The 21,155-nt window shown below is 38.5% G+C and overlaps 1 protein-coding gene across 2 annotated transcripts in view; it reads right to left on the bottom strand.

Annotated features, from left to right (window-relative positions):
• tafa5a (TAFA chemokine like family member 5a) overlaps positions 1 to 20,955 on the bottom strand; it is a 265,035-nt gene extending 244,080 nt beyond the window's left edge. Inside the window, exons 1-5 of one of the 2 annotated variants that reach the window (XM_044107503.1) lie at positions 20,790 to 20,955; positions 19,249 to 19,316; positions 18,051 to 18,197; positions 7,299 to 7,379; positions 6,141 to 6,295 (exon numbers count right to left, since the gene is read on the bottom strand). In XM_044107503.1, coding sequence (XP_043963438.1) covers positions 6,141 to 6,273 — 133 coding nt within the window. In that variant the 5' untranslated portion in view covers positions 6,274 to 6,295; positions 7,299 to 7,379; positions 18,051 to 18,197; positions 19,249 to 19,316; positions 20,790 to 20,955. The remainder of the gene's footprint in view (positions 1 to 6,140; positions 6,296 to 7,298; positions 7,380 to 18,050; positions 18,198 to 19,248; positions 19,317 to 20,789) is intronic. The other variant, XR_006369721.1, reaches the window with a different exon arrangement.
• Between the last annotated feature and the right edge of the window lie 200 nt (positions 20,956 to 21,155).

Here is a 21,155-nt window from a genome sequence, read left to right as displayed (position 1 = left end):
GCTGTTGGCTGCAGCATGTAGGAACACTTGGGATTATTCTTCAGTGAAATGCAATTTCATATTAATCCAGTGTATTTCCCAGGCATCATTCCCAACATGAAACACAAGAGGACAAACGCAAGAGCCTCGACGAAATTCAGTCCCCGATTTACAGTTAATTTGTATGTTTCATTTTTAATTAAAGACACACAGGCGTTCAAGGCTCTTACATCTGATCTTTAAAGCACTTCCAACATCAACAACAATAAAGTGATTAAGAATCTCTTTCAAAGCAACGGAATCAAATCATGAATCTGTTTTTACATTACTTGTAATCAAATGAGCACTGCTCCTCTTCGCAGTCATATTTAGTTAAGTGTTGAGGGCATATTTGTCAAATTTCAAACCAATTGTGGATTTATACTCCTATGCTTCAGTAATTAAAGTAAACATTTAAAGTAGACGTCTTGGATTATTTTGTTAAGTCACCGAGACAAATAAGGAATTGACCGACTGTCTGCTTGATTGGCAATTGGTCTATCATGAACCCAGAAGTCCAAAAATGTCCACATTTAGGTTGAATTCAGACTGTCAAAGCTTAATTTTGATTTTTTTTTTTTTTTTTTTTTTTTTTTTTGTATGATGTGAAAGCAAACGGACTTCTGTGTGAGAGGTTTGCAATCCCAAACATGTGCAGAAGAAAAACGTTGAAATCATGCAGCAGTGCAATGTTTATGGAAGTAAACATGGATGTGGCTATATACACTTCACAGTCATAAAATTATATAGTGAAGGAAGCCAATAAAAATGAAGTACAACTGAAAGCAACAAGTTTGTGGAGCACTGACTGTAGCTTTGAAGACAACAAGAGACGTATCTGATTTAGCCGTGCTTACAGAAGTGGCTCATATCAGATACTTTGTATTGGGAAGATCGGTACTAGGATGATCACAGCCATAACTAAAGAAAAACATAGTCTGATTGTAGCCTTAGTGAGTTTTAACAACACTGTTCTTAGAAGAGTTGAGGTTCAACATCATTGAGGACTATAAAGTCAGAGAAAGAGTCACAAAGTGTTTTGTGTTTTAGAGAAAGCCATGGTTTTATTTTACTACAATTATATTTGATGATTATGTTTCAAATATACCAAAAATTGTAATCAGTAAATCAGATTGGTGTCAGGTTCTCAGGGTCTTTTGAAGAGAAGCCCACAGTTAGGCCCGTGACCATAACAGATTTTGCTGGACAATAAACTGTTCCAAGAGTTATCGCGATAAACGATATAATTGTTGTTTTGAGACCATTTTCAAGAAATATAAATGGCAATGGCATAATAACGCAAGACGATAACCAAACATTCTCAAAAAATAAACTTTAAATTCTAATTAACATTCAACACCGGAACTGGAAGGCATAAATAAACAAAGCAGAAACAGCAAATAAAATTAATTATGAAGTCTACATAAACAAATCTGTCCTTCAAAAAAAGGGCTTGTTGAGACCAAAGCACCAAACTGAAGCCTTTTATCCTACGGTTTTCGGTAGAGAGAAAAGCTGTAAATCATGTTTACTGATTTGCTGATCAAGCTCGTTTTAATTTCACATTAATTTATTGCTTATTGTGACTTGTCTAACCACAGCATCACACATCCTCCATCATGCTTCCCCTATTTATCCTATTTGTTTTAGATCAAACCATCCTGGAGTATTTTTCAAGAAAAGCTCAAGCTAAAAACAAGGCACATGCAAAAATCAATAAAATCACCATGAGATTATTTTCTTCACACTGAAAAATGTTGATCTTAAAGTCACATTAATAAGCTTGGTTTAGAAAATATCCATATGTTAACTATATCTGCTAATCTATTTATGTCTTATAGTTGGTTGCATTACCACGAGACAACCTTACCCTCCATCTATAAAATATATATATATATACACACACACATATACATACATACACACAAATGTATATCGGATTTTCCGGACTATAGAGCGCACCTCACTATAAGGCGCATCTACAAAGTCTTTTTTTAAAACTGGAAACATACATATATATAAGCTGCACTGGGCTATATACCGCTGATATCGCCGCCGCTTTCGGTTTTTCACAAGGACGCCACAGAGGCCTGCGTCCTTAATAAATTTGCTGGATTTATTAAGGACGCAGGCCTGCATCTCCATCGCCGAACCATGGATTTGTTCACACAGAGTTAGAAAACATTTCTCTGTGGTGCCTGCTGCTAGCATGTGCTTATTCTAAATGAAAATCAGCACTTTCTTCTTTGATTTCCAATTTTGACTTCCAATGATTCACTTCCTGCTAAAGAGCCCCCTGGTGGTTGAAGAAAAATCCACAGAAAAGCCGAACCGGCCTATGAGCCGAATGGTTCAAAGCGTGGGGAAAAAGTAGAGGTTCTAGTCCGAAAAATACAGTATATATAAACATAAATATATATATATATAAAAACACAGTTTCGAGCAAAATGCAGTTTTACTTCCCACCTCCTGCATAGACCCAAACAGCTATAGCCTCCTCCCACACTCCTGCCGATAGTGGCCTTCATGTTTCTGCATAGACAGATTAGTTGAGTCAGAAGGACGGCATTTGAGCTCGCACTCCATCATCCCATCCCGATACTTGCTTGACAAACATTTATTGTAATTTTCCAGACATCACTCTCGTAGACAAGAGGTACTCTCAGAGCCGCTTCTCTGCTCCAGCCCAAACTTTTAATTATGTTTGATGAGCTGCCTTAAAAAATAATTTTCTCCCAGTGTCTGCAGGCCCCTTTGTTATTGCTTGGTTACAAGAAAACAGCATAAAACCCATCAGCCTCTTGCTGCCGCTCCTCCCTCCATACTTCTCTTGCTCTCAACATCCCCCTCCCACCGTCATTCAATTTATTCTGTGGTCTCCTTATATGCACATCGCCTCAATCATTCTCCTTTCTTTTCTTTTTTAGCATCTCTGTAATTTACAAAAGTTCCTTCCACCCCCCTCTTGGCCAGAAGTAAATATGGCTCATTACATTTTAATGTTGTTTGTAATTGCTTGGCACAATTAACATATCGAGAGAAAATCAGTTTAGCAGAGCGTTAGTTGGTTGGGTCGAAGGGGATCTCAATCAGCCCCTCTGTTAGTGCCGAAGTAAACATGACTTTAAAGTTAGCTGAATAAAAGCTTAATCTATTTCATGAGGCAATCACAAGTACAAACAATTTCACTTTTTTGATGTATAGTTTCATTTAACATGTCTCTTAGGCTCCGTTTACACAGAGTCACTCTACAGGTAAGTCGTAACATTTTTGTTGCGATCCAGTCGCTCGTTTACACGACACCAGCGATCGGAGTCTCTTACACCGACATGTTTTGAAGCGTTACAGAAAAGTTCAGAATGAAACGCTGAAATGCACATGTGCTGAACGCACGGCTGTAGGGATTATTCTACGCATGCACCAGCAGATTGAGAAAAAACAAAGAAAAAAAAATACAATGGTGTGGTGTGCTACTTCAGCTGTTCAGTATAACACAATTTCTGATAAATAATGTGTTGCGTGAACACTTCATCCATTGAGATCCAAAGGGCAAAAGTGCACATGCATTTGATGACATGCCAATATCACAGCGCTGTCTAGTGGCCTGGTATGACAACTGCAGCTGACTCAAAGTGTCTCAGCGGCGCCATCTGCAATGAACATCCAAAAACACTGGCAATTTCTAGGCAGATTTCTCATGTAAACGTAACCATAACAGCCTTTTTATTTGACATTTTTGGATTTAAGGCTATTTAATATGAATTTGAATGATACTGAAAAATATGTGAAATTGAAATAAAAACCGATGCAAAAATCTTGACATTTTTCTGCAAAATTGCAAAGGATAAATTCTCCCAACGTAAAGCGGCTCAAATTACAAACAAGCATCATATCAGGCACACGTGAAGAGAACAAGATATATGTGCAATTTACAGCAGCTTTGGCATTTTTAAACTTGTTGACATTTATGATGCGCTTGTATTTGATGTAGTAGGAATCAACGCCGCAGGATGGAAATAACTAGCTAAGGTTTTCAGGAAGAAGACTGAAGCCGCTTACGAGTCTGGTAAGAGATTTAGAGAGGTCTCAAGTAATTGTAAAAATCTGAAAAAATTATGTATATGTAAAAACTGCCAACATGAGTACGGCCATCCAAGCCAGTTCACCGTGACAGCAAAACACAAGACGCTAAAGGTCTTCAAAAACCGATAAATATGAGCCAATCACACATATCTGTGTCCCGTCAGATCAATTAAACAGCTTTTTTTTTTTTTTTTTATTATTAAAAACACTGATGCATATGAATTCTTTCCAATCTTAGGAGTTAGTACTCCTAAAGCCAGTCTTTGTTCTCAACTAAATGCCTGTAAAGTCTCGTGATTACATTAATCTAAAGGAAACCCGTTCCTTAACAGTGGAAATATTAAACAGCTGGCAAAGTCAAAAATATATTTACTTTATGACAAGTTAGAGATGCGTTAGTGCAATAAGGATATAAACATTCATTAACACACTAAGATGAGTGGTAACATGTAGGAGGGGAGCATGGATAAGCCATAATCAGTTAATTAGACGCAGATGTGAAAGAAACTGTTTTAAATATCTGCAAAGTAAATCAGGCGTCTTGTTAAGATACCTTCTTTAATGTTTGAGAATCTAAAAAGAAAATGTGTATTTTTTCCTTAAACATTTTGCATTTGTAAATTGGAGAAAGTTCAGATTGCCATTGCAGGAATCAACACATATTTTAGTAATATGAAGGTATGGTTCCCACCTCGTCAAATTCAGTTTGGTGCTACGTTTGTGGTTTAGATGAGCATAAAGTCATAATGAAATTGACAGAAAAGGAAAAATCCAATTGTGTGCTAAGATTACCTAAACATTTAGTAAAAACATGCAAAATCCACCCTGAGGTACTTCAGGCTGGGATTTGAATCCAGGAACTTCTCGCTATACCAACTGCGGCCTGCTTTTAATATTTTCTTGCAAAATAATAACGTTACTGTCAATAAAAGGTGAGCTCCAGCACAATAGCCATCAGAGGAAAACAGCATTTCATGCAAATCCAGCGTTACTGCATTGCAAAAAGAGACTCAAGAGCTCAAAAGCAAATAAAATGGAACAAACCAAAGTATTTCACCATTTCCAATCATATTTAACTCATTCTTATTTCATGTGTAAAGGTCATGTCCTTTCCACTGCATTGCAGATGCAGATGCCCTCCATATAGCACAGACACAGAGGCTCAAAGGGAGAGTGAATCCCAGTGCAGAACCATCTGCTGCTGCTTATTTTTAAATAAAGAAACTTACTGTTGTGTATTTTCTGTAAGTCAGCTTGTCTTATGGAAATTACTCATGCATATCCCCCCCCTTCTCCACCAAGAATGCAGCAGTACGTTTCAATCACCTCCAGCAGCTGAAGGGAAAGAGGTAATTTAGCTTTGTAGCTCAGATAGAGAGCAGAGGAGCGTCTGATGTGCAGGTACACGTCTCTGTGGGTGGCTAAGTGACTAAAAAAATATAAATAAATAACAAAAAAGGAAAGAAAAAGAAGACAGGTAGTGGATAGATGGGAGGTGGGGTCATAAGGCCTCAAAAATATCCACTTGAGGCTCATGAAAATGAAAACTGTTCAAAGCACACCTCGAGCGTCCTCCGCCGTTGTGTTTCTCAGCTCTGGCAGGCGCTCAGAGTCGGCTTGGCAGACATTTTTCTTCTTCCCCTCAGTCGAACCGAATCCCAGACATCAGAGGCAATTGCTTGATCATCAATGACAGAAAGCGAGCCCAGCTCAGTGACCCCTCTGACCCACAGCCTTAAATCTCCAAATGACAAAAAAAAAAAAAAAAAAAAAAAAAAAGAGGAGAGGCGGAGCGGTTTATGATATCGCACTTCAGTGAGCACAGCAGAAGAGAAAAATAAGTATCAATTTTACGACGGGCTCTAAATCAGGACGGGGTTCGCCGGGATGACTTTATCGTTCAATCTGGCTGCCTGCTCTCGGGGCGTTAGCGAGGTTAGACAAGCAAGCAATGAGCGCGCCCGCCTCGCCATAACAATAATCATCTCTCCGAGCCTGGAGCTCACGACCTGTAAATTGATTAAGGAGAGGGTAGTTACAGAGGGAGACGGTACATGAGGTCCCACGGAGGAGAAACGCCATGAATTCTCGGCGCGTCATTAGACGTCCCGTCTGCCGGGTGGAGATGATGAGGAGGGGGCGGCGGGGGTAATGGGAAAACTTCACACTCATCAGCGCCGCTAACGTGAGCCGTCTACCCGAGAAGAGATGGGCCAGAAAAAAATTTTAAAATGCTCTTTGTGTCTTTACAGAGAATCGTTTTGGCTAAATCAGAGCAGATTAATTACTTAGATGAAAAGAAGGATTGTTGTGCATCAAAACTCCCCATTCCCTCCTAAAATTGCACAAAGATTATTTTTAAGTGTAGATAGTAAAGTAACCAGATATTAAAAAGGGGCAGTACTACTTAAAATCAATTTTGAGCTTTATACTACAACATTAAAAACATATCTGGAATGCTTTGATTTGTTCATGTATGTTTAAGTAATCCTTTAGTCTCCCATGGCAACCATTCAGCTGTGCAAAATGCCTGGGCGGACCTACCACTGCCTCACAGAGCAGCCCTCCCCTGTGACTGCCCCACTCAGCTCCTTCAGACTAGTCTGCAGCAATTAGCAAACACCTGCTGGAAGTGTACATCTGCTGAAATCATTATACGAGCCGCTTTTCAGTGAAATGCTGGTAGAAACATTTATAAAGGGTTAATGGAGGGGCATTGTTGTGATGACTTCCTATAGGCAGAGTTTCAGGAAGAGCAGGAGTTTTTAAAGAGACAGAGGCCCAATTTAGTATAAAGTCAAAATTCTTTTGAGTCATATTTTACATATAGATCATTTCTTCTGAAAACCGAAGGTAATAGGTAGTTATTTTTTATGTGCTATAAAATGGCACTATGTCCCCAGAAATTATATAATGTTGTCCCTTTAAGTAGATCCTAAGGGAAAACTATTTGATGACTGCATGGAGAAATACATTTACATAGTGAACAGCATCAATAGCCTGGAAATAGTAATATTTTCCCACACCGTTTTCTTAATCCATACCGTATCCAGACTTTCTTAGAGCTTAAAACCAAATTCCAGACTTTTTCAGACTGCGTAGCAATACTGTATGCCTGTTTCTTACATTTAGTGTGTCCTCCTTGTGTGGCCTTCCTAAGAAAATCTATGCTTGCACACAATGTCTCTTTTACTTACCATTAACCTTTGAGTCCGCAGAACGAACGAAGAGGCTGGCTGAGGGTTACTTCTGTACTGGTGGACCATCATGGAAGAAGGCTGAAAAGGAAGAAAAAAAATAAAAGAATCCCTCCTTAAACATTACAGCAAAAACATCCAAGATTAAAAGTTTTTCCACAAACAAGTTAGACGGGACTCCATCCAACATTAATCAGGCCCTCCAGGAAACCCCAGGAAGCCGCCTGCCTGGGACCTATTTATGCGAGGTAAACAGTTTTCATGCTGTTCTTGTGAAGCTTCGCAATCTCAGTAAATGATTACAGCAAAAATCCTAATTTTTCAGAAGAACTAAGGCTAGAGTAATTGCAGAAATCGTTGAATCACAAGGGCATTTCTTCATATTGTGCTCCCCCCAGTTTGAGGGAACAGAACTGAAAATACTGGGAGAATAATGTAAGCATAATGTAGCAAAAAATACTCGTCGCATTTTTATGGTGTTCCTTCATTCAATCCCAACAATCACAGCATTTATACTCGTGAATTTAACTATTTGACTTTTTGAGCTTTGATACGCTAAAAAAAAAACAACTTAATATCCAAGAAAGTTTCATGTTGTTCAACCATAAATATATTTGGAAAATATTTATGGGGACTTTGGTTGATACCTCAACAGGCAACTTCTGAAGGAAAGATGTTGATTATGTTAGATGAGCTCTAACATAATGAAGTCACATTTCATAAGTATTACAAATGCCCTTTTTCGCTCTCATTACGAGCTTCATAAATATTAACTACTCTCATTTCAGTTGATATATTTGGGGGTTTTTCAACCTTACAGTCCTTTAAAGCAGTGCTAAGCAGAGCCAAAAACAATTTTAGTTAGAGGTAAAAAAAAAAAAAAAAAAGAGATGCTCTTTTGTTTTTACTAAATTGTCTGTTGTGGCTTCATTTGTCAGAGGCATGTTTAAAGTCCCAAACTTCACATTGCACCCCTAGACATGGTTCCCTTGATTCAACCACCTTCACTGAACAACATAGTTCTCTTTGTTAATAGTGTTTGAAAAGAAAGAGACAACAGACATGACTGTCTACAGGTTTTTCCTTTTCACAGAGTCTCCTGAGATCTTCCCGCACAAGGTTCGCTTTAATTCCTAGTGACACAAACCTGAAAGGAGCAGGAGGAACTCCAGGAGTGGCTTGTAAGAAATGGCGATATTCGGGCACTTTTCTTCCATCATTTAGCCATGAAGACCCACAAAAAAAAAAAAAAAAAAAAAAAAGTAGGAAAGAAAGATAAGCTTTTGGAGGGTTTGTCCATACTATTGCTGCTTATGCTGTGTAATCCAACCGATTCAGACCAAAATGCAGAGATGCCATCATCAAATTTTTAAGAGGTTGGCACAAAAGATTCACACTTTGCATCACGGAAGATATTCACGTACTTTTACCCTCAAATTAAAGAACCATTTTGAGATATAAAAGATCTATTACATTCAGTACACTACAACAGTTTTGGCTGCCACAAGTTTTGTCTAGAAACTTTTTATAAACTTTTAAAATGGATGGATGGATGTGTTTGTAGTTGTAGTGACGGGCAATACGGATTTAAGTTATAATATTTTTTTGGTGATATAGTGATAATAAAAGTGTCAATAAGAACTATTATTTCTTTTTTAGGGGCACAGCAATTACAAAACACAAAAACTGCTCTTGGAAAAACACTCATTTATTAAAGGCTTCTTTAAGACACCAGGTGCTAAATTGCACACTGTAACTCCATTTTGTCACATTTTCAAATTTATTGATGTTTGTTGATACTCTCATTGAACAAACAGTGAGGAAAATGGAAAAAATATATATATAATTCTGACATCATGGACGGTTTTTCTGGGTAGTTTGGAGGGTTATACGTCAATAATTGACTGCGATAATCCAAAGTTCTTAAGAAATGTATCATGATTAACGACATAATAACTGTCCACCCCTATAGGTCTGTACTTGATTTTATGTAACGTTTTTCAGCATCATCATATCTTTATTCAAGACACATAAGAAGGTCCACAGTAAAAAGATTAAAATTAAGTAATATGAACTACTTTTTGCTCGGTAATAAAAACTTCATATTCATTTTTGATGTACAAAACAAAAATGTTTTTGTCTTAAATAGAGTATGAAACCTTGATTTCACGGAAGCAGATATAAAATTAAAACATTTCTCTACTTCAGTCAGTGAAATGCACTTGAAAATAAATGCATGAGATAATTTTAAGCGTTTCATAAAACCTGCCGTTCTGTTTAGCTATAAACATCTGAAGGTTAGCGCTACCTTTTTGCCATGTGGGTTATACCACCACGAAGAGAGTACACACACACCCACACACACCTCTGAGTGAGAATGGAATCAAAGAAAAACAAGGCGCTTCTCATGAACACGTCGCTGTACAGCGCTGCTACTGACGACGTTCTGAAATCCAGTCGGGGGGAGCGAGGAGCTACAGGAAAAACAGGTGTGCTGCAAATAGAAGAAACAAGCAGAAGAAGAGTTGTGTTTCCCATGGCAGTGGAATAAGAAAAATAAGGTAAAATGCTAATTGATAAGCAGGTTGCTAATACACAGGATATTTCTTTGGATGTCATAACGGAGAGACTGCACTGTCTGACGAATTGCCAAGTGGGTTCTCATCACTGTATTCAGTGGCACAGCATCTTTAAATCGGGTTTGAGTGGCAACGCATTAAATTACAGATTAGTTGCCTCACCAGGTAAAAGATGGATCTGAAAGACATTTTCTGTACGTAACGTTTTAAGCAGCATTTGAGAAAAACAACAGCATGAAAGGAGCAGAAGGAAAACAAATATATATATATATATATATATATATATATATATATATATATATATATATACACACACATCATATTTTGCTTGTTCCATATATAAAATGAGAAAATTATCTCGTCATTAGCTGTGCTTCCATTGGCCACGCAATTGTGCAAGTTGGAATTAAGAAACTAAATTTGCTTAAGGGAAACACTGCAATTTAAAAAAAAGAAAAAAAAGGAAAAAAATGCTTTTCAGTTGAAAGTTTTTGGAGTTAGGATCAGGTGGTTTTTCAGCCATATTGAATTTCGTGTATCTCACTAAAACTGCAATGGAAACACTTTTGTGTCATGTGATCAACAACCAGATGTTACTACAGCCAGAAGACAAAATAGATAACAGGAAGTTGTAAGAGGACGATGGTGTTGCAATTTTGCAATTGTGTTTTTTCGGCGTTAATGGAATATTGACAAAGTTTTGTGCACATTTGTAATGGAAACGCAGCTAATAACATTCATAGTATTTAAAGACGGAGCACTTTTTAAGTACTGAATAAGCTCATGAAGGGCTAATCACTCATTTCACGAGTGTAATAAAACATGCATGTGGTATTTTTCCTGCTCACCCCCCCACACACACACACACACACCACACACACACACATTCCCTCCACTTCTCATCACTCATCCTTCAAGTCTGGGTTTGGTGTGCTTTCATTCCTTTTGCTCTTTATTTTCCTCATTTACATTTTCTTTACTCTGCATGTGTTGACGCGTTCCTTCCTCTCTAAGCTCAGAGAGAGGCATCACATCAGACCATGTTATCACTCATCTACTCAGGCTGCAGAGTCTTTCAAATCGCTCTGATCCAATTTCCTCTCCCCCCACCACCTCTTTCTGTAGAGGACTCATTTCAAATGTGAACGGAGAAGTTACGAGATTATTGTCAAAGTATCAATATCTAAACACTTCAACCAAGTGCCAGTTTTCTCAGAAGTCTTTAAATCATATTCAGTAGCTAATTTATGCTTTGATAAATAACATGTGGAGCGTATTATTTGTATTGTAGGACCTTACTGACCTTATATAATATATACTAGTATTATTAGTAATATATACTAATGACATAGCCAACTATGATAGGCCATAATGTGTCTTTCTATATTCTATTATGAAGAGAATTTATTTTTTACCAAACCGTATTTGGTATTTAGGAAGCAGGTGAGCTCACACACAATTGACAAATGTGGAGAATAAAAACCTTGTACCGCCTCACTGGTGTTAAATCGGAACATTTGCCATTTTTGGTCAATACAGATAATTTAAATCCCTAAATTAAAGTTATTATATGCCAATATTATGGCATCTTTAAACATCTAGGTTAGTTCACAACAATGGGATAAAATTCAGAAAAACATGTGGTGGAATGTAAAGTAAAGTAGGAAAAATGAAGTCTTAATGTCAAACAAGTATAAACATTATCCAGCTTTTTTATCATTAATGTAGATCTGTGTCGCAAAAATTAACATGTTTTGTTGGAAAATTTACGCATCGAGCACAGAACCTGAAATGGTTTTCAGGTTGCTTTTGGAGCTTCTTCCTCTCTGGACGTCCTTTCAGCTCATGTGAAAGTTTGCAAATGCAAGAAAGACTGTGATTTTTGGAGAGACAAAGGTGAAGCAAGGAGGATCATGCAGGATATTCCTACAAGAAAATCAGTTTTTTTGAATAAAAGAAGATGGACTGCAAAGTTAAATAAGATCATGACCATTTAGTTTTTCAGCTAACAAGATTGCTAATTTTTTAAAATCAGGATGTTCAAAGATGGATAGTCAGCATCTTACTAGGTTAGTTTTGTTTTGGCAGGTAGTCTGATTTTGTTTACTGGCTCAAAAATGATTTGAAGGATTTGAAGTTCTAGGAGCTCAGGGCAAAACTCTTGCTTCAAAAGAAAGTTCTTGTAAGGAGAATCTTCAAATGAAAGTTATTACAGCTGAAGGCCAGTTTGGCGAGTATTGCTTTTTCTTTCTTCTATTAGGTTGCCCCTTTAAAGCATCTGTCATCAATAAACAGAACTATATTTTCTCCAGTATTCCCCAGATGTTACTATTAACTTTGATTAACCCTTAAGGTAGAAAGCTGAATGGCTTTTTCCTCCTTTGTGATGGTTTGATTGCATTTTAACCTTTACTATATTTACCTGTCAGCTGTTTGCTATGAAGATAGACTGAATGACTATTTGATGGAGCACGAAGAACACCTCGGAAGCGTCGAGTCTGAACGCAGCATCAAAGGGAAATTATTCCGTGTTAAGTCTGAGGTTGAAATTACTCCCATGTTCACGTGATCGCAGATAGAGGCAGAAAATCTCAGTTTTCACTTTTGTCTCCAGATTAGCTCTCCAGATTGCACCTTTTCAGCTCACGCCAACACTCAGCTTTCAACCAGTCAATATGCTTTCACATTACTTGAAGAGGTTTGATAGAAGAATTTTGTTTTTGAATTCTAATTATTACTACCCACGTCCATTCAGCTTACAGCATTCACAGCATTTCTGCAGTAAATGCAGTTATTTCAGTGTCTCTAAAGGAGCACTAAAACACTCAACAATGCCAAAAGGAAGTTCAATAGAAATCTCAAACCATTTTTACATGTTTCTGAGTCTTCCAGAGACAAAAGTGTGTCTGAGCAAAATGTTTTTATTAAATTCTTAGAATCATAGTGGTTCTCTTACTAACAGGAAAAATGAAAAACATCCATTAAAAATTAGCATCTTGACATTGTGAGTGAGCCAAGATTTATGGTTTCAAATAGTTTGTGATTTAAAATATATATATATGAAAGATTCTATGTGAGCAAAAAAATTATTCTTTTAGTTTGTAGTTTTGAATGTTAAATATTAATGAAGAGTTTAAAAACGAAGACAGTTTTTTGCAGGAAAGCTTTGTTTTTACTCAAGTCGTCCACCCAGGTCCTCTTTGATTAACGTTTTCTGATGCTGAAAGTGAAATCCTGCTGCAAGACACACTGATCTCTCTTTCAATGCCCACCCAGCCCACTGAACACCAAATTCCTCCTTCAGCACATGCTGCGTGGCTAAGAGCAGCCCAGGAGGAAGAGCCTCCGCAGCGTGAAGGCGGTCGGTTTTGGAAGCGGGCGAAAGCGCTGTTCAGCATCCGCCCTGCCGTCTCTATCAAGGTTAGGAAGAGAGCAGCGCAGGCAGGGCCGCTGCTCCATGCGATGTGTGTAACAGCAGTTACCACACCGTCGAGGCAGAGAGCAAGGTATTTTTCAGAGGGAGGAGAATTTGATTTTCCCCCAAACTGCCTGGATGTCCATTATGTCTGTCCCATGGCAATGACAGGGAAGCCAGCTGGCTTCAGCGCTCAACAATAAACAACAACGTTGTCTGGCTCCAGCAGACAAACCAGAGCTGGCCTTCCGTCCCCAGTGATGATGAATACACTCCTGGAGCCATATTTATCTGCTGGCAGCGGTCGGGGTTTCTGGCCGCGGGACCGGATATCGATAAAGCTGGTTAGAAGATCTCCCATATAACGCAGACGGAATGCAGATGTCAAGGTTCGACGCACCTGGTGATGGCGGTTTATGCGTCATTGCGGTCCTTTATGCGGAAAATAATCGTGTTTACACACAAGATTTGTGTAGAAACAAGTCTGGGGCCGCCGTCGTCGGGGCCCTTTTTTAGCCGCTTAATCCCGACGCGTGCGCCGCGCTCCATTTCATCTGGCGGTAATGAGCTGGAGCTGAACCCTGCTGGGAGTCTGCGCATGTATATGTAGATTCATCCTGCGGTGAGGCCTAAACCGTGTCGAGTCGCCCAGCAAAGCAAAGCAAAACGGCGTAGCGACACGTCGCTGTGGTGTCCTGTGTGTTTGTACAGTGGATGACTTTCTAACACTCCTGGTGTGCTTCACTGACTTCATCAAAAAAAAAAAAAAAAAAAAACACAAATGCAAACAATAAAAAGCATGAGCTCACAAGCATCCTCGGATTGCCTTCAAACAGCGTTCTGCTTCCCCTTACAGCTGCTAACATTCGTTTCACCGCCACAGGTTATGTAGCTGTAAATCAGTGTAATTACTGTATTAAGTTATATTTCCCCACACAAAAATGTGAAAGGCTAACCACCCCTGTTAGTGCTACTTTAATTATTAAGCAGCCACAATATTAATGCTGCGGTCAACAGGTTTAAAATTGGAACATGAGGCAAATCGGGACCCACGCTGAGGGAGCTTAATGTACAAAAATCTCACTTAATCTCTCATTTTCTTAATGAGCTGCAAAGGGTTCGGTGGCAAAAGGGGGTTACGGGGTTCACCATGTCCATTGTGGAGTACACTGCAAAAACAAACTATTTCAGGTGTTTTTTCTAGTGCAAATTTTGGTACACTAAACTTACAAGAGAAAAGATATATTGAAATGCATGTTATCTGACTTTGAGCATAGAGTTGTGTTAAGATGGAAGAAGTGTGCTGTTTCCACGGACAGATCATTTGGACTTCTATGAAATAAAGATGGCAGAGTGGTGATGAGTTGCAGGCTTTCTACTGAGAAAACTTGCTAAGCCCAGTGGTGGTGGCATTATGGCAGTCATCCAGCAACCCACTGTGTTTTTGAGTTAAAAAATGTTTCAAAAGGTTGACAGGAAATTTGAAAATATCACAAGATAATTATGTTCTATTGGAAGATTAACGATACCTAAACAACTATAAACACCTAAAAAAAAAAAAAGGCAAACAAAGAAAACTCTCTCCTGCAACAGGAAAACCTGCGACCTGCTATCCACCGTGTATGTGTGTTTTTAGGAATGCATGCAACACACACACAAACGGCAGAAAGCTTTGGGCAATTAAAATGTACCTGACTTTAATTTACTGAAGTTCTCTCATTGTTTATGTTCTCATTGTTTTAACCTACATGGAAATATAATTGTGATGCGGTCAATTGTATACAGTAGGTGCAGCGCAGCAAACTTCATAAACAAAGTGCCAGCGTTAAGCCATCGGCTTCCACAGATTACTGTGGGCTTAATTGTTTTGAAGGGAAACATGGTGCTCAGTCAGCATTAATCCTTACAGTAAACAGCAGTTGAGTGCCAGAAATTAAAAAGCATGGCTAAGGGTAGTGGTTGCCAAAAATGTGACAGTAGCATTAACCGTCTCAGGAATTACAAACCAAGCTAATGATTAAACAAATACATATATTTGAAAACTGGCAAAAGTATGGCTACGAACATCTGCCAGTCCTCAACCCGGCTCAGAAAATCAGAAGTTTCTTTCGAATTCCTTATTTTAAAAGTATTAAAGTGGTGTTTTCCCTTCTTTAATTCATTGCTATGGCATCAACTTGATATTTTTTTTTTTTAAATAAAAAATAATTGGTGATTACTTGAATCATAATCCAGCTCTTGTTGCAGAACTCAGATTTCACACTTTGGGGAAAAAAACACAAACCCCACAAGAGTAGGAAATTTTCCAAAAACATTGGAGCCATTTCTTATCCACTCTCAGCTGCTTCATTATTACAAGGCTTATATTTAAAAAAGGGATTTTTGCTTGAAAAATAGGAATTTCAGCAACGTTATGGGGGTTAGGCAAATACTGAAGCTGTTTTGAAGCTGTAATCCAAAATGGCATTAAAGTTCAGCAGCCTATTGAGGCAAAACATAATTAGCTTGTGGCTGCAAGGAGCGCTGTATTATGGTTGAACAGGTGAGTCTGAGCAGTGGCGCGCTCCACCCAGAGTACCTGCAACTAGATGCAGTAGCATCCAAAATAAAATGTTTATGTCAGGCTTTCTTTGGTCTGAAAGAAACCATCATCTAACTTGGATTTATTGAAATATAGCACAAAAGATATTAGAAAATGCATTAATGAGTGGCAAAAGTTCACATAATTTTTGTGAAAGGTTAGCTTAGGCTAGTATGTTAGCATTGCAAATCTCTGCAACTAAAAGACAACTCTGCCAGCTCAGCACATGTTTTAAAGATTTATACCATGTAGGTTCAAAACAAGCAATTTATTCCAGATGTCTATTTTTTTATGCAAATTAACGAACTGATATCATCACTAATTGCTGATTGGTGCAATTGTGGTCATTTTTAAACTCCAAGAACAGTCACTAAGATCTTCACCACGTTATCTAGGACTTTCTGCTTTCACCCTGTGACGGTAAAACTGATTTGCCCCATGGGGCTTTTTGCTCAACCGTAATGAACAAAGTTGGCTTTATTCCTTTCCACTTGCTCCTCTTGCTATGACAACACCACGCAGGACTGAACAGGCCAACGCTGCAGCATTTGTCAACAAGGCAAAAGTATCGAAGTTGTCAAAGGTTAGCATGTCGCGCCACATGTATTTGATACTCCAACAAGAAGAAACGCCATTAGTTAGCATCTGCCAGACACTGAAAAACAGCGGTGAGTGAACCAGAAAGTATTTGGATTCAAGTTGCTCTTTTACTCCATTAATCCTGCAGCTGATGTCCTTTAATGACGGTCATGTAAATCCAACATGACCGTGGACCGAATAAATATTTAATCACACATTACATTTAATGATGAACTGGCTGCTCGCTGAAGAGCTACTGAGACGTGTGGCATAACGAGCAGTTTGCCTCACAACCCTCCCACCCTCACACTAACACCACCACCACTTCTCTGCTCTGATCAGCCAGACTAAAATCATTACATTATGCATGAAAAGGAGCAATGAGAAGCTGCAATTTGCTCCAAAAAGACCTTGCCTTAGTAATGGCTGAATTTATGTCGTTTAATGGTGCCCATGTTATCTCCGGTCAGACTTTGAATGGGCAATACGAGGAGATGGGGAGTCTAAAGAACACATGTTAGTCTACACATTTCAGTCAGTTTGATTTTGCAAACAAGCACTTTGCGCCGTGTTATAAGACATCAAAGCTTAAGAAGACATAACTGGACAGACATTTTTTGTTGCAGCATGCCTTGTAGTTAACTACTAGAGCAGTGTGCAATTTTGCCAGCTATTACACATCAGCTTGTATTTCAATGTGCGAGGCATAAAAGTAAATGCATCAGAACAAAACAAGGACATTTATGCAAACTTATCTGCGATAAGTACCTGCAAGGCCCAAGAACTTGAAATTAAAATAAGGAGAAAAAACATTTTGTGGACTAAAAGGCAAAATTCATCCCAAACACTGTAAAGCACAGTGGCTAAGGTATCATGCCGTGGGGACTTTTCTCTTTGGGCTAGATACTGTATGCCAGACAACATTGGTCGATTTGAATGCATTAGCAAACTTAAGAGGTCACGATGTTTGAAAGGGGAAATGATCTCTAAATTGGGAGTTTCAACAAGACAAGGATCTCAAAGCACACCAGCAGGTGAGCATCATCTTGATCCAAGAAGGGCACGATTAATTTTATGGAGCAACAGGCCAAATTAATAATAATGTTAAAAGATTTAATTCAATTAAAATAACACTCGACGGGACAAACCGTCACGCAAGCACTGACTCATATGTATGCCTGGTTTTAGAGAAAGGGGAAACTCAAGGTTGACGACTGAAGACAGACTGATTTACGATTATTCTTAGACATTTAATTTCACTCAGTATCAATCTTTAATCATAGACCGATCATCATAAGCTTTCAAAATAGCAGTGTTATTTATGCCTCTTCTTATAAGCCATAACTCATACATACACACACACACACACTTTGTATTAACTACGCTTCATTTTAGTAGTTGTATTCATTCGTAATCCAGCCATTTTCCCCTAAACACTGCTAGTCTCTTCCCAATCCTAACCAAAACTTAACTCACACCGTTTGCTAAATCTTTTTTGCAGTAAAACTGCAAAAAAGTGAGCACTGCGGAAAGGTCACTTTCCACAATGACCTCCCTTTGTTGGTAAATATAGTTAAAGTGGTTGCACACACACTTACCTTTCTTTAGAGCTGAGCATGGCGGCGGCGGCGCACCCGTACGGAGACCTCAGTCCTCTGCCCGGCCATCACGGGTTCAAATCCTGCTCTGATGACTTTTGCCACATGTTTTCCACCTCTCTCACAAGCCGTTTTCTTGTCTGACAACTGTCAGATAAAGGCCAGTAAAGCCAAAAAGAAGACAGGAGGGGGGGAACAAACTTTTAGTTCACCTCCAAACTCTGGCCAGTTCACACTCAGACAATAACTATTTGCAACAAAGTACAAGATGCTCTTTTTTCCTGCAAAGTGTAATGACATTTTACTTTTGGAACAGTGGTAACCACTAGCAGTACTGAAGTCTCAAAGAGGTACTTAGACAGCAAAATAGCTACAATAAAGGACAGAATAAAAATATTATATTGATAGGTGTGTTACTCTGTTTTACATCAAAATTTAATTTAGACAACTGTTCTAAGCATTTTTGCCTACATGTATTCTTGCACTTTCTGTTATATACTTGGATGTGAAAGAGAATAATGAGGTTTTCAGCAGCTTTGTTGAAGAAATTGGTAAATATGAAATCATTTGAGCCAGAGCCAGAGCTCACTGCTGTGTTTCCAGAAACCTTTTCTCATTTATTTTGTTAACATTTTAGCTCTTGGCCCAGATACCAGAACAACAAGTTATAAATTACCTCTAAATTAAATCTGGTGCAACCAATTGCAGGCATATTTTACCATTTATTTTACACTCACTACATGTATATCGGGAAAAACAGCCATCATGTTTGGTTCAGTACACCTCCCAGCAGCAGATGACCAAACTTGTCAAGTCAGCTAACTTTCTGAGGCAACAGAGTGCTTCTGGTTACAGGCACCCACCTACAAAATGACTCACTTCAGATTGAGAAGCTGGCAAATTTATCAGAGATAACCATACTCCCGTCCCCCTCCCAAAAACCCCCCTTTGCTTGTATGCTCACAGTATGCTACAAAGTCAGTAGCCTAATTAACATTGGGGTTCACTTTATTCCGTTTCCAATGAATTCTTCATGCAAAAAGATTTGAAAATATATGCATTTTTATTGTTTTGATGCTTTTTGAACGCTGTTGGTGACGTTTTTCTCATTTATTATAAGTGTTGTTATGAAACTTGACTGCCGGCTTCTCGACTAAACAACGCTGGATACATTAATTGTTTCCGCAACACTTCTTACCTTAAGCAGTTCCAGTTCTTCAGGACCACTGTAACTGCGTGTTTTAGCCGAGTCCTGATTCAACGCACCTGTTTCAAATCAAACGATTGGCGTTAAGGCCGTCGCCAACACTTGGAGTTGGCTCATTAAAATCCGCTGTGTTCAATTAGCAACCCACCTCAAGTGAGACACAAGTTATTAGCCGTGTTTCCATCCCAAATGTGCGCAAATATTTGTCTATATTCTGCTCATGTCGAGAAAAAAAAATTAATTTCCAATTGCGGTGTTTCCATTAAATAAGCAATTAAATTAAAATCACGCATGAGTAAGCCTCTTCACAATAAGTCATTAAAAATCACGACAGCAAAGGATATAAATAGCATTCATAATTCAACCATTGGCGCTCGCGCTTATCAGCCATCAAAGGAGATGACGGCATCTTGTTCAGGTGTTGGATTAACAGGCCACTTATATTTGGAAGCGGCTACTTATGGGCGTTTTGAGTAAATTACAGAATATAGATTCAACACAACTTTTTATGAACTGATGGAGCCAGTTGCACACTGTAAGAAAAAGCAAAAACAATCACCCTTCAACTACTTCCTGTCGTCTTCCTCGACGTTTTTCGCCAGTCGTAACATCCGCCTATCTCCTTTGAAGTTTTACTATATAGTCTACGTTCATTTCAATATTACGGGGAAATGAGCTCAAACTTTGTTTTATTGAAAGACGTGACATTTTTTCGAAATGGGCGCGTTTCCATAAACGCGCCCAAGTCCGAATTGAAAGTTCGGACTTTCAATTTGCGCAATTTTATGGTTAATGGAAACACCGTTAGGGAGACCTGAACATCCCACACCCACTTTAAACTGAGAATCCACTGTAGAAGATTTTACCTGCCAAAACTAAAAAAAATAATAATTTAATTTAATAACATGTAATTTAATTGTACCAGTTTTATTGCTGTTGCTTTGATAGTGTAGGCTCTATTTAACACAAGTCTTAATTTGGGCCCTTAATATTAAATTTTACAGAGATTTTTTAAATTGTCAAAATTAATAATAAAATTTGGCACCAATTGGACACATTTGTAAATTTTGATGTTTCCAGTGAAGTTCTGAAAGAATATTAACAACAATAGCTTGCTTTCCTGTGGTAAACAAATGTCACATAACAGTGATTTTGCAGAAAAGTAAAGAAATCCTCAGAGCAGTGTCAGGCTAGAAGATGTCAAAAACCTCACTTTAGCTGATGTTAGCAATTTAAAACAACCCAACAGGTGAATGCTCACATCAGTGAGCTAGAAGATACTGGCAGATCTTTTCAGCTTTCTTGAGATAAAGCAAAAAAAAAAAAAAAAAAAAAAAAAAAAGCTAATTATCAATAACTGTGCTGTCCCACTGTGTTCAATTGTACTTCCTACAAATAAATATTTCTACAGGAGGCAGATTCTCCCATATTTACTTGGATTCATCAATTTACCACCTTCAATGCAGATGTTGAAATAGAAAAACTGTCCCAATAGAACTTTAAGGTAGTCCGGCTGAAAACGAAACAACAACCTGATGTTTAAGTCCGCAGCAGTGTTGATGCTAGCACCGGAGTTGGGTATGGGGTGGTGAGGAGGCAGTCCGTTCATCCCAGGAGAAAGATGATTAGCCGTGGAAAAATCTAAGCTGCAAAGTAGTCGCTATCAAAGTTTAATCCACTCATTGATATTGCATTTGATCACAGGGGGAAACGTTGGGAGGGAGTCTCCATGGTTACCGCGGCTGTCGTCATCTTCAATCCGGTGACCTTTTATGCTCTCAAGATCAATAACGCTGAGGTATGGTCTTCAGGGTAAACAAGGGAATAGGAAGAGGGCTGACAGGAGTAATTGCTGACATTTCTCAGGCAGATTTCTCGGGCAGCCAGTGAAGTTCTTA

This window comes from Gambusia affinis, linkage group LG23 (assembly GCF_019740435.1).
Source record: "Gambusia affinis linkage group LG23, SWU_Gaff_1.0, whole genome shotgun sequence".
Taxonomy (NCBI): Eukaryota; Metazoa; Chordata; class Actinopteri; order Cyprinodontiformes; family Poeciliidae; genus Gambusia; species Gambusia affinis.
This window is presented reverse-complemented; position numbering and strand designations above follow the sequence as displayed.